Genomic DNA, 13,878 nt, shown 5'->3' on the forward strand with positions numbered 1-13,878 from the left:
CTCCTCCAGCCCACCACTTACCCCCTATTCCCGCTCCCTCTATCCCCACCCACACCGCTGCCCACGCCCGCTCACCCCTCCGCCGCTCACGGCCCCGATGCCGTCGAACTCACGGCCCAGCCCGACCGAATCGTCCAGCGCGTAGCCGGCTAGGAAAGGAGCGGCAGCGGCCCCCGGGGGGCGAGGGCACCAGGCGCAGCCCAGCAGGGCCCAGCCCCACAGCAGAGCCCCAGCCCGGCGAGGGGAGCCCGGGCACCCTCCACGCCTCCCTCCAGCAGCGTCCATAGCAGCCGTCTCGTTCCTACATCAACTCTAACTCCAGCCACCCGCCCGCCGTTGTCACGTGACCACGCCAGCCGGCGGTCACCTGACAGGGGCCAGGCCTTTCCGCGAACCGCCCCCATCTTCCCACAGGGGAGGGAGGGCCTCCGGCGGTCACGTGATAACGTGAGCTGAAGCTAGCGGCTGCCATGTTGTGTACGGGCACGAACGTGCTAACTAGGGTATGTGATTCTGCGGGGAGCCGGCTTCGGAGGGAAGCCGCTGCGACGCCATGTTGGAAGTGGGGTCTTTGGGCGGAGCTTTGCGCTGAGGGTCGCCGCCAGGGCTGTATCGAGGGGCAGACACGGGACTGAGGCTGCGAAGGGCGGATCCAGCCACACGTGGGAAGAGGGAGCGGTGCTTGGAGTCAAGCCTCAGGTTCAACCCAGGCCACAGGTGGTGCCAGGAATTAAATTGCGTTGCAGGTTCAGAGCCTGGTGTAGTGAGACAGAGCGGGCCAGGGGCCTGGCTCTAGGGAACTGCCCCAAACCAAACACCCTTGCCCGCCCCCTGCTCCGAGGCCCCGCCCCTTCTCCCTTGCCCTGCCCCCCACTCACTCCATCGCCCCTCCCTCCATAGCTCACTCAGCCCCACCCTCGCTCACTTTCACCAGGCTGGGGGTGGCGTGCAGGAGGGGGGTTGGGCGGTGGGATTGAGGGTTCAGAGTGTGGGAGGGGGCTCTGGCCTGGGGGTTGGGGTGCAGCAAAGGGAGGGGGAGGCCTCTAGCAGGAGAAAGGTCTGGACAGGGCGGGGTCGAGGGGTTTGGAGTGTGGGAGGGGGCTCTGGGCTGAGGCAGGGGGTTGGGGTGCAGGAGGGAGAGGAGGTATGGGCACTGGACAGGGGTGTGGACTGAAATGAGGGGTTCAGGGTGCAAGAGGGGGCTCTGGAGTGGGCTCTGGAGTGGGCAGGGCTACCGGAGGAGGTCAGGTCTGGGGGGTGGGGTTTAGGGATTTGGAATGTGGTAGGGGCTCTGGGCTGGGGCAGGGGGTTGGGATGGCTCTGGCTGGGGGTGCAGGCTCTGGGGTGGGGCTGAGGGGTTTGGGATGCAGGAGGGGGCTCCGGGCAGAGGCCTAAGGGTTAGGAATGTGGGAGGGGGCTCTGGGCTGAGGCAGGGGGTTGGGGTGTGGGAAGGGGTACCGCCTCTGGGCTGTGGGTGCAGATTCTGGGGTTGGGCCAGAAATGAGGGGTTTAGGGTGCGAGAGGGGGCTCTGGGCTGGGGCATGGGGTTGGGGTACAAGAGGGGATGAGGGGTTTGGAATGTGGGAGGGGGCTCTGGCTGGGGCAGGGGTTGCAACGGGTGTGGGAAGGGGTAGCAACTTGGCTCGGGATGCAGATTCTGGGGTGGGGCCAGAAATGAGGGGTTCAGGGTGCGAGGGGGGTGCCAGGCTGAGGCTACTTCTCCCTGCTTTCCGTGCCAGCTTGAGACTCCAGCACCCTGGCTTGCTGAGCCCAAACATGCCAGTCTGCTCCAACACAGACCCAGGGTCTGAACTACGTGCCCCAAAGCCGCAGACTTAAAGCAATTTAAGAAGCGTTCCCATCTTTTCAGATGCCCAACTCCTAATGGGGTCCAAACCCCAAATAAATCTGTTTTACCCTGTATAAATCTTATACAGGGTAAACTCATAAATTGTTCGCCCTCTATAACACTGATAGAGAGATAATATTCACAACTGTTTGCGCCTCCCCCACCCCCCCAGGTATTAATACATATTCTGGATTAATAAGTAAAACATGATTTTATTAAATACAGAAAGTAGGATTTAAGTGGTTCCAAGTAGTGACAGACAGAACAAAGTGAATTACCAAGCAACATAAAATAAAACATGCAAGTCTAAGCCTAGTACAGTAATAAAACTGAATACAGATAACCCGTCACAGCTATGTCAGCAGCAGCAGCTCTCCCACCAACATAGCACTGTCTACAGGGAGGGTTAAGGTCAGTATAACTACGTTCCTCAGGATGCGAATTTTTCATACCCCTGAGCAATGTAGTTATGCCGAAGTAAGTGTGTAATGTCACTTGATTGCCAGAGCTTATGCTTCTTTCTATTTTCATGAGTAGAATTTGACTTCCAATTTTTAAAGAATGCCTTTTTGCCTTTAGCTGATGCTTTTACTGTGCTGGTTAGCCACCATGACATTTTTTTAATCTTCTATTTTTTTTTATTTGGATTACACATTTCATTTGAGCCTCTACTATGATTTTTTTAAAAAGTTTCCATGCAGCTTGTAGGCATTTCACTCTTGTGACTGTTCCTTTTAATTTCTGTTTAACCAGCCTCTTCATTTTTGTGTAGTTAACTGCTATTGAGGCTGACTTCTCTAGTACTCCCCCTACTCCCAGGGATGTTCAATTTTATTACATCATGGTCACTACTACCAAGCAGTTTGGCTACGTTCACCTCTTGGACCAGATCCTAGGCATCACTTAGGACTAAATCAAAAAGCACCGCCATGGGTTTCAGGACTATCTACTCCAAGAAGCAATCATTATATTACATTGGGGTACAGCTGCTGAAGATAGTCTATTGCTCCGGTGTGTGCATACCTGGCTGCTCGAACCAGTGCTGTCTAGTGTATTGTCAATTATATTTTGTGGCAGCACATGGTTTACACCATAGTGTTTTGGGTCTGATATTTCCCCTCCAGCCCCATCCAGCTCTGTGGTGCCATGGTTCACCTCAGACTGCTTCAGCAGGGCTCTGGAGACAAGAGTCCTTCGGTATCAGGTGATGCAAATACACACAATATTAAAACCCCTACAGAGGTGCCGAAGCCAGCTAGAGTTGCCAGGTGTTCCAGTCCAAAACTGGACACCCAGTTGAAAAGGGACCCTGGCGGCTTGGTCAGCACTGCTGACTGGACCATTAGAAGTCCAGGTGGCAGTGCAGCAGGGCTGGCAAGCACCCTGCCCGCCTCCTGGGAAGCGGTGACATGTCCCTCCAGCTCCTAGGGGGACGGGCAGCCACGGGGTCTCCATGCACTGCCCCCGCTCTGAGTACCAGGTTCACAGCTCCCATGGGCTGGGAACCCCTGGACCCCATCCCAGAGCCCCTTCCTGCACTCCAAACCCTTCATTCCCAGCCCCACCCTAGAGCCCTCACTCTGTCCAACATCCCAACCCCCTAAAATCTCACCCTCAGAGATGTTTCAGTAAATTTCTTCCTAGCCTTTCCCCTGGTACAGCCCTTGTTCCAGATCAGGTGGTAGCTAGGGGATTTCTCATGATGGCTGCCCCTTTTGTTCTGTTCCACCCACTTATATATCTTTTGCATAAGGCAGGAATCCTTTGTCCCTCTGGGTTCCCACCCCTCCTTCTCAATGGAAAAACACCAGGTTAAAGATGGATTCCAGTTCAGGTGACATGATCACATGTCACTGTAAGACCCCAAGCCTTCATTCCTCCCAGCTTGACTCACAGGAAGGCCTGCCTGCAAACAGAGCCATCCACAGTCAGTTGTCCTGGTTGATGGAAGCCATCAAGATTCCAAACCACCATTAAATGACCCACACTTTGCATAATTACAATAGGCCCTCAGAATTATATTTCATATTTCTAGTTTCAGATACAAGAGTGATACATTTATATAAATAGGATGACCACACTCAGTAGATTATAAGCTTTGTAATGATACCTTACAAGAGACCTTTTGCATGAAGCATATTTTAGTTACATTATATTCACACTCATCAGCATACTTTCATAAAATCATATAGAGTGCAACGTCACAATAGCTATCCCCTCTTACAGAGGTGAAGTAACTAAGCTGCCAAGAGAGCTCTTGCCCGTCATTTTACAGTATCTTCTGTTCAAAGTACAACAGTGGCATTTACAGTGTAGACCTGCCCTACTAATAAGGCAGGCCAAAAAAAGAATTTGAATAGCAAAAGACAAAAAAAAAACTAACAGCAAGAAAATTTAAGTTTCTCAGAAGCAGAGAGCCTGCTAAACAATCATGGGGCCACTGAGCAATCACTGTGCTAACGGAGCACTCATGAAGACCATGCCTTTGCTGAGAAGCTAAATGAATTCTTTATATTAGTCTTCACTGCAGAGGATGTGAGGGAGATTCCCACACCTGAGACATTCTCTATAGGTGACAAATCTGTCCCAGACTGAGGTGTTGATAGAAGAGGTTTTGGAATAAATTGATAAATTAAACAGTCATAAACTGCCAGGACCAGCCAGTATTCACCCAAGAGTGCTGAAGGAACTCAAATGTGAAACTGCAGAATTACTAACTGGTATGTAACTTATCACTTAGGGTATGTCTACGCTGTCAGGTTTCTGCACCACAAGTTATACCACTTTTATTAAAACACTGGATTTAAACCACTGTTGTGTGTCCACACTGTGTTCCTTGTGACACTGGAGCGCATCAACATTAGGAGCTCTTGCAACAGCAAAGACAGCAATGCATTGTCATAGCTATCCCACTGTGCAACTGGCCGCAGGGTGCTTTGGGAAGGGTTTGCAGTGCCTCATGTGGCAGGCACAGCGTCACATGATGCAGGTTTCCCAATCCCATTGTTCCATGGGCATTTTACTACATTGCCAGCTGCATTTCAACTGAAGTGGGGAGGGGGAGGGAGAATGTGTGACAGGGAATGTGTGTGTGTGTGTGTGTGTGTGTGTGTGGAGTGGGGGAGAGAGACAGTGTGTTTTAGGGGACAGACAGTGTGTCAGCATGCTGTCTTATAAGTTCAGACAGCAGCAGGACGCAACCAGTCCTGAGGCAGGGGGAGGGGGAAACCGCAACATCAACCCATGCTTCCCTGGGCTCTCTACACAGCACTCTCTCACACACACACACACACACACCTGCCACTGTGTTCAACAGCACGTGCATTCCAAATCAGCACAGCACGCAATGGCTGTCACAAACGGTGCTCTGAAAAGGGAGGGGCGCATGTCTCCAGGGCAGCCAAGTTCAAAACAATGAGCAGAGCAGTCACTTGAGGCATTATGGGACTACTCCTGAGGCCAATTACATTGCAGAAAGCAATTAAGTGTCTATGCTGGCAATAGAGCGCTGGAGCCTCTGCACAAAGAGTCTTATGACTCTGGTCGAGGTGGTTTTTTTCCAGCACTGCAACTGAGGAGTTTCTGCGCACAAAGTGGCTTGGCAGGGTGTACACGTCTGCAGTTTGAGTGCAAAGAGTTGCTTTACTGTGCAGAAACTTGCCAGTGTAGACAAGCCCTTAAATCAGTCTCTCTACTAGATGATTAGAGGATAGCTAATGTAACACCAATTTTTTAAAAAAGCTCCAGAGGTGATCCTGGCAATTACAGGATAAGTAAGCCTAACCTCAGTACCAGGCAAATAGTAAAGAAGAGATTATGAGACCCATAGATGAACATGATTTGTTGGGGAGGAGTCAACACAGCTTTTGTAAAACCTTTGACAAGGTCTCTCACCAAAGGCTCTTAAGCAAAGTAAGCAGTTATGGGATAAGAGGGAATATCTTCTTATGGATCAGTAATTGGTTAAAAGACAGGAAACAAAGGATAGGAATAAATGGTCAGTTTTCACAGTGGAGAGAGGTAAATAGTAAGGTCCCCTGGGGATCTGTACTGGGACTAGTACTGTTCAACATATTCATAAATAATCAGGAAAAAGGTGTAAACAGAGAGATAAATTAATGGAATATAGGTCCCTCGATGGTTATTAGCCACGCTGGTCAGAGATGCAACCCCATGCTCTGGGTCTCCCTAAGTCTCTTGACTACCAGATGCTGTGACTGGATGACAGGGGATGGATCACTCAATAATTGCCCTGTTCTGTTCATTCTCTCAGAAGCTTCTGGCATTGGCCATTGTCAGAAGATAGCATACTAGGCTAGATGGACCATTGGTCTGACCCTGTGTGGCCATTCTCATGTAACTTGCATTGACCAAAGTTTGTAGTGCAGACATTGGCCTTAAAAAAAAAACTAGATAAATTCATGGAGGATAGGTCCATCAATGACTATTAGCCAGGATGGGCATGGATGGTGTCCCTAGTCTCTGTTTGCCAGAAGCTGGGAATGAGCAACAGGGAATGGATCACTTGATGATTACCTGTTCATTCCCTCTAGGGCACCTGGCATTGGCCACTGTCAGAAGACAGGATACTGGTCTAGATGGACCTTTTGTCTGACCAAGTATGGCCGTTCTTATGTTCTTACAGTTTCAGACCTGCTATTTCTCATTCGGCCAAATGGACTTGGAAACCCACAGTAATTTAAAGGCTGTTTTAAAAATATCTCCCCTTTATGGAGAAGGATTTTCCATTGTGCTTCAGAAATGTTACATTCTCTCCTTGTGGATGACAAGCTCATGAAAGTTAGCAAAGCCTTTGTTACATTGAGGCAGGATGATTGCCGTGCTACACAAGGCTCGGTGCTTAAAGTGTGGGGGGGGGGATGGTCTATCGGAATCTGGGGGCAACAGCTTTGTTAAGACAGTGTTTAAAGTCCACACACACACACCCTTCAAACACTGAGTCAGATCTACTACTCCCTGTAACCATTAGGAAATTGCATCAGTGCAGAATGAGGCTGCCCATTTACTATATCCATGCTGCATAATCTGTACTGATGACTAATTGATCCCCAGCAATTATTTTGACCTGTAAGCCCTAGGTCATTTCTACTTCAGATCACCTTTGTTGCCATAGATGATGTGATCATCTAAGGCAGGGGTGGGCAAATTTTTTGGTCCGAGGGCCACATCTGGGTGGGGAAATTGCATGCAGGGCCATGAATGTAGGGCTGGAGCAAAGGTTTGGGGTGCAGGAGGCAGTGGGGGGTGTGGGAGGGGATGCGGTGTGCAGGAAGGGGCTGGCGTGCAGGAGGGGTAGAGGAGGAGGGGCTTACCTCCCGCAACTCCAGGGTGGCAGCAGCACGCAGCGGGACTAAGGCAGGCTCCCTGCCTGCCTGCCCGCCCTGGCCCCACGCTGCTCTCGGAAGCTGCCCTCATTCCCATTCCCGGCCAATGGGAGCTGCAGGGGGTGGTGCCTGCAGGCGAGGGCAGCACGTGAAGCCCTCTGCCCCTCCCCCACGGGCTGCAGGGATGTGGTGCCAGCCGCTTCAGGGAGCAGCGCAGGGCCAGGGCAGCCAAGGAGCCTGCCTTAGCCCCGCTGAGCCACTGGGCTGACAATCCAAAGCCCTGACGGGCCGGATCCGGCCCGCGGGCCATAGTTTGCCCACTCCTGATTTAAGGCTACAAGATTATAGCCCTCTGGCAAGTAGAAGTGAGCTGGTAGAAGAGTTTTATTGGTGAGGGATACTTGGCTCTGGAATACACTTCTCATTTTGCTGTGCCAGAACCAAGGTGGATAAAAATCAATGATTTTTTTTTTAATAAAAAAAAAAAAAATCAGATTTTTATTTAAATCTGATTTTTTTATAAAATGCTTTTTGAAGAAAAAAACCTGTCTAAAGATAGTTTTAATTAAGATACAGTATAGCTCAAAGATATCTCATCATGGAATAGGGATTATAAATTCTAATTCTATAGTATGAGACAATATATTCATGTAATGTTTAAGAAATGTTTTGTAAATTAGTTCCAATAGTTCATGGATTAGGGACCCAATCTTATGCGGTTTCAGGGGCTTCTGTATAGATTATTTAGGTTAATCTTTCTATCTACCCAACGGGACTCAGTGCTCAGTCTAGAAGACAGCATCAGAGATACTTAGTTTTGCCCTTCTCAAACTGTGCATTTGTGTCTCCAGAGATAAAATCATTTTTGCTGTTAACAAGCATGTTTATTAATAAATAGAGGTGAGAAATAACAGACCTCAACCCTATTGTCCGTCTGCAAATTTGTGTACACAAGAGTCAATCCCTTAACTCTCTCTAAAAGTGCAAAGTTTCAAAAAGTTCAATGAACAGAAGATCGTTGGGGGCGGAATAGATCTAGACAAGAAGAAGAAGTCTGGAGATAAATATGAGAAGCGAGGGACATATGCTTGTTCTGTTAAAATATTATGTTTGCTCTTGAAGAAAAAAAATCCAGAATACTTACTGTTATTGTTTTAGTTAAATAAAACAATTTAAATGTCTGGTGATCTCCTCCTAATACAGCATGGCAAGAAAATCCTCCAAATATTAATGATTAACCTGGTGAATTGGAGATAGTTCACCTCTCAATGACTTCATAAATATCTGCTTCAGTTACCTTTGGTAAATGAAATAACCAAACCATCATTCATTTTCTGATATAGCTGTAAAACTAATCTGAAAAGTTTTCAAAATAAATCACTGTTTAAAAATGTATAGTGTGTACCGTCTAAAAATGAAATATACATCTATCTCTGAGTTGTGCAGAATATGTGTTAAAGTTATAACAACCAACAAGAATCCAATTTTATGTAGAAAACCATGATTAAATCGAGTCTTCCTGACTAGTGATTTAAATCAAATCCACCCTGGCCAGAACCTGGATTTTGTCTTTTTCAGAGTACACTACATAAACTTTTTTTCCAAGGCTTTTCCAAGGGGGAGTGTGGTGGGTTAGGTGGTGTATGGTATAGGGGTACCTAGCAGGATGAGAAGGTTCTCACTTCATGGAGTCTGTTTTTATTATCTGCGTTGGAGGATATTTAATTGTTTTACTGCCATGCACCTACAAAATATGAATAACTGAAATAGTAAACAATATTCCATAAAGGCAAGCCAGGTTTTCCACACAGATCCTACTCCAATAAAACATTCTGTATAAAGGGAAGGTCAAATTATTAATGCACTGAAATAACAACAACACTTATCTGTAAATAGGACTTTTCATCTATTCATCTCAAAGCACTTTACAAGAATAGTTACTCCTTTTGCAGATGGAAAAAATGAGGCACAGAGAGGTGAAAGGACTTGCCCATGATCACATAGCTAGTCAGTTTCAGATCTAGATATAGAAACCCAGGTCTTATCTATTTATCGGATAAGGGATGTTGCTGGTCTTACTCTAGCTACTGCTTCTGCTTCTGATGGAGCTGAAGAACTGTAGTGTCTAAATGATGACTGTTTCCTGTTTGTTTGTGAATCCTTAACAACAACATTGAACACGTGTATACAATTTTTGATTTTTCAAAGTATTACAAACATTAATTAGTGAATCTTCCCACACCCCAGTGAGATATGTAAACCAGTATTATTAGCTCTGTTTTACCAGGGGGAGAAGGACAATAAGGAAGTTAAGTGACTGTTCAAGGCTACAAAGTGAATCAGTGGCAGAGCCAGGATTAGAATTCCTGGCCTCCAGTCCATATTCAATCCACTAGACTATATATCTTGTCACATCCTGATGCTTTTATATGAGCTGTTTAGTAATATTATTTTGTCATCATGATGAGACAGATGAAGTCAGTTGGGTAATTTTTGCTGAGCACCTAAATGAATACATCTGTGGAAGCATATTATTTTCAGTAGAAGACCCTCAACTCTGGAATGAACATCATCTCATTTGCCAATCAGAGGCCAAATCTATTGATTTTCAGGACACGACTCAGGTCTCAATCCTGCAAGGTGCCGAGTCCCCTCACCTCTCAGTAGTTGAGGGTGCCAAGCAACTTGCAGAATCAGAACATCAAACGCTTCTTCCTGTGCAGGCAATTATAGACAGCATTTGAAGAATCTTAATCTGGGTTGAGAATCTTGATCTTGTCTTCTGCTAATCATAGGCATCGACTCCATGGGTACTCCGGGGCTCAAGCACCCACAGAAAAAAAATAGGGGGTGCTCAGCGCCCACCAGCAACAGTGGTTCCATGGTCCTGGAGCTGGCCACAGAGCAGCTGTTCAACGAGCCCCAGGATGGCCAGCGGAGCAGCAAGCGGCTATTGGGAGGCACTGAGAGGGGGCAGAGAGGAGCAAGCGGCAGGCAGCAGGGGCCTCGGGGGAGGGGGAAGAAGGAGGTGGGAAGAGGCAGAGCGAGGGTGAGGCTTCGGAGGAAGAGGCTGATCGGGAGTGGAGCCACCGAGTGGGGGTGGAGCACCCACCGGGAAAAAGCAGAAGTCAGCGCCTGTGCTGCCAATAAATTACATTTGTTGCTTTTAGCTTTTGTACATGCACTGCAGGGATGTATGAGGGAGGCACTTATTAATCCAAAACTAAATAAAAATATTAAGGCTTTTGTAACCCTTCTGCTTGTCAGAGTTGGCAGCAACAAGGGCCGGGTTCAGTATCTCAGGGTTCCATTCCAATAACACAATGCAAAACCGGCTCGAGCCGCCACCCAGTGACCTGGGACAAATATATACCACCCCCACTGGGCACCTCCAAGAGGCAATACTTCCCCTCTTGCAAGCACATAGTCTGAGTGTAGCAAAAAGCCTTTTAATAACAGAGAGAAACAATGTGGCACTATGTTGGGGAAACACCACCAACAGGATTCCTAACACAACCCATGAGCAAAAAAACCCACCCCAAGTACATTGGGACATGTCCTTTCCCTTTGGTTCTTGAGTCCAGCAACCCAAAATCACCCAAAGTCCCAAAAGTCCAATGACCCAAAAGTCTCTGTCCTTGGTCAGGGGCAGCCCCAGACTTGGAAAGTTTATCTGCAGAGTTTTACCTCCCAACCTGGGGGGTTAAGGGGCACCTTAACTGGTCCAAAGCTGATGGCCCCACCTCTCCATGGGGCTCTGCTCTGCCAGCCATCCCATGAGCTGCTCTAGGCATCCGACAAACCGCTCTGCTCTGCTCACCATCCCGCCAACTGCTCTGCTCCACAAGCCGCTCTGCTCGCCGTCCCGCCAACTGCTCCTCCATATATGTTCAGGCTCCCCCACTACTTAACACAACACTCAGTGATTTCAGCTCTTAGTAAGTTTAGCTCTTTTGTGATTTCAGCTTGTAGTAGGGGAGCCTCAGTACTGGTGCACCATTAGCCCAAAGTGAATTCAGCTCAGCAGCCTGTAACTAGACTCCTAATGAAATCAAAATTAGCTCTGATATTCCACAGTGGAGAGAGGAGGAAGTGCAATTAGCATGTAAGGCCCTCACCAGGGGGCCTATGCCACCAAGCATTAATACCTATCCCCAGCCTCTTGCTATTCACAGAGTTTTGGAACCCATATCCCTTGCCTAGCGAGTGCTACTTAGTTGATGGCGAGTCCTTCCATCATAACAAAAGGCCAAGGACAGTTCCACTGTCCTTGATTCCCATAATCAGGGTAATAATTTATTCTTCCTGCCCCAATAACAGAGACACTGGGGATCCCACAGCAGCCAAAGTGACCATTTGGGCAGCTATGGCCTCATTCTAGGCAGAGTGGGTGTGCGTATGCAAATGAGATCGGCCCCTGAAGTTCTTTTTCACAACTTGCCACACCTCACCACCAGATGTCAGGGTGGAGCTCATCCTGACTCTGCTTACACTTTAAACAAAACACTTGCCATTTATTTCCTTTGTAAAGGATTTTACAGACAGTAAATCAGGGGTTTTTTTCTTTTCCATTTCTCTTTTTCAATGACAAATGCCCAATCCAACAGTGACAGCATCTCTTTGAATGGCAGTTGATAATTTGGGACACAGACACTGGACAAATTCAGTCCTGATACAAGCAGGCACCAATGAGAAGTGTGTGTTCTTTTACAGCGTATGATGCATCATCTCCTTTTCGGCTTCCTTTTCTGATAATAGTAGCTAGTATACAACATCATACAAGAAAAAAAAAACAGACAGCAATCTGAACATTTTACAATGATAAAAACAAATTGCTTCTCTCTCACTGCACAATAAGAACCTTTAACAGAAAAACTGAGCTACCACCAATTTCATCTTGAGTCCACAATGGGCAGGCGAAAGGTGAGTCAGAATCTCTTGAAGCTAGAGAATGTTTCTGTCAGTGAGCAGAATGCAAGATTGACTGAGATTTCCTTTAGAATAATGTCCTGATCTGCCCGCCATCCCAGCTTGCAGAAAACCACCCAACTGCCATACTGGGGGCCAGTGTCTGTACCCCATTTTGTAGGCATCCTTCAGTCTGAAACTGATCAGTGATTTTATGTTTAATATATCCAACCCATCACTGCAAACACCATGTATGGAAATGTTATACCATATATATGTTTCCCTATACTGGAAACCTACTGACCACTATACTTACTTACATGCCTCCAGCTTCCATCCAGGACACATCACATTATCCACTGTCTACAGCCAAGTCCTAAAATACAACCAAATTTGCTCCAATCCCTCAGACAGAGACAAACACCTACAAGATCTTTATCAAGCATTCTTAAAACTACAATACCCACCTGGGGATGCGAGGACACAGATTGACAGAGCAAGATGGGTACCCAAAAATCCCCTACTACAGGACAGGCCCAACAAGGAAAATAACAGAACACCACTGGCCACCACGTACAGCCCCCAGCTAAAACCTCTCCAGCACATCAACGATCTAAAACCTATCCTGGAAAATGATCCCTCACTCTCACAGACCTTGGGAGGCAGGCTAGTCCTTGCTTACAGACAGCTCCCCAACCGGAAGCAAATACTCACCAGCAACTACACACCACACCACAGGAACACTAACCCAGGAACCAGTCCCTGGAGCAAACCTCATTGCCTACTCTGTCCCCATATCTACTCTAGCGACACCATCAAACGACCCAACCACATCAGCCACACCATCAAAGGCTCGTTCACCTGCACATCTACTAATGTTATATATGCCATCATATGCCAGCAATGCCCCTCTGCCATGTAGATTGGCCAAACCGGACAGTCCCTACATAAAAGAATAAATAGACACAAATCAGACATCAGGAATGGTAACATACAAAAGCCAGTAGGAGAACACTTCAATCTTCCTGGACATTCTAGAACAGATTTAAAAGTAGCTATACTTGAACAAAAAAACTTCAGAAACAGACCTCAAAAGAGAAACAGCAGAACTAAAATTCATTTGCAAATTTAACACCATTAAATTTGGGCTTGAATAGGGACTGGGAGTGGCTGGCTCATTACAAAAGCAGCTTTGCCTCTCCTGGAATTGACACCTCCTCATCTATTATTGGGAGAGGACTACATCCACCCTGATCGAATTGGCACTGTCAACACTGGTTCTCCACTTGTGAGGCAACTCCCTTTTCTTCATGTGTTATTACATAATGCCTGCATCTGTAATTTTCACTCCATGCATCTGAAGAAGTGGTTTTTTACCCACAAAAGCTTATGCCCAAATAAATCTGTTAATCTTTAAGGTGCCACCGGACTCCTTGTTTTTATGAAAATGTTGTGTCTCGTTCTGGCTGGAAAACAGGATCCAAATCTTTGAAGCAAACAGAAAAGAGCTCTCTGGCATTGTCTTCTGATTCAACAGAGCCTGTACTTGCTGTTTATCCTAGTTCAGGGTTTTAAAATATGCCACCAAGACCTATATTTCATTTCTCCTAACATTTCACCTGACTCAGCAAACAGGCCATCTGTTTGTGTTACCCAGTGTGTAGAAATCTGGTGTGAAGTTGTACCAGTTTCCCAAATGCAGAAGTGAATCACTCCCACCCAGACTCAGATGTTATGAAAATTAATGTATACAAAACCAAATTGTCTTACCCACAG

The 13,878-nt window shown here is 47.1% G+C and overlaps 1 protein-coding gene across 2 annotated transcripts in view; it reads right to left on the bottom strand.

Moving 5' to 3' along the window:
* The window catches only part of GALC (galactosylceramidase), a 61,169-nt gene extending 60,778 nt beyond the window's left edge, over nt 1–391 (bottom strand). The window contains exon 1 of one of the 2 annotated variants that reach the window (XR_006291563.1): nt 76–373. Coding sequence is in view for 1 of the 2 variants with exons in the window: in XM_007055933.4 (XP_007055995.2) it covers nt 76–285 (210 nt within the window). In the remaining variant the exon portion in view is untranslated. Of the gene's footprint in view, nt 1–75 lie in introns of both variants that reach the window. The other variant, XM_007055933.4, reaches the window with a different exon arrangement.
* Between the last annotated feature and the right edge of the window lie 13,487 nt (nt 392–13,878).

Source organism: Chelonia mydas, chromosome 6 (genome assembly GCF_015237465.2).
Source record: "Chelonia mydas isolate rCheMyd1 chromosome 6, rCheMyd1.pri.v2, whole genome shotgun sequence".
Taxonomy (NCBI): domain Eukaryota; kingdom Metazoa; phylum Chordata; order Testudines; family Cheloniidae; genus Chelonia; species Chelonia mydas.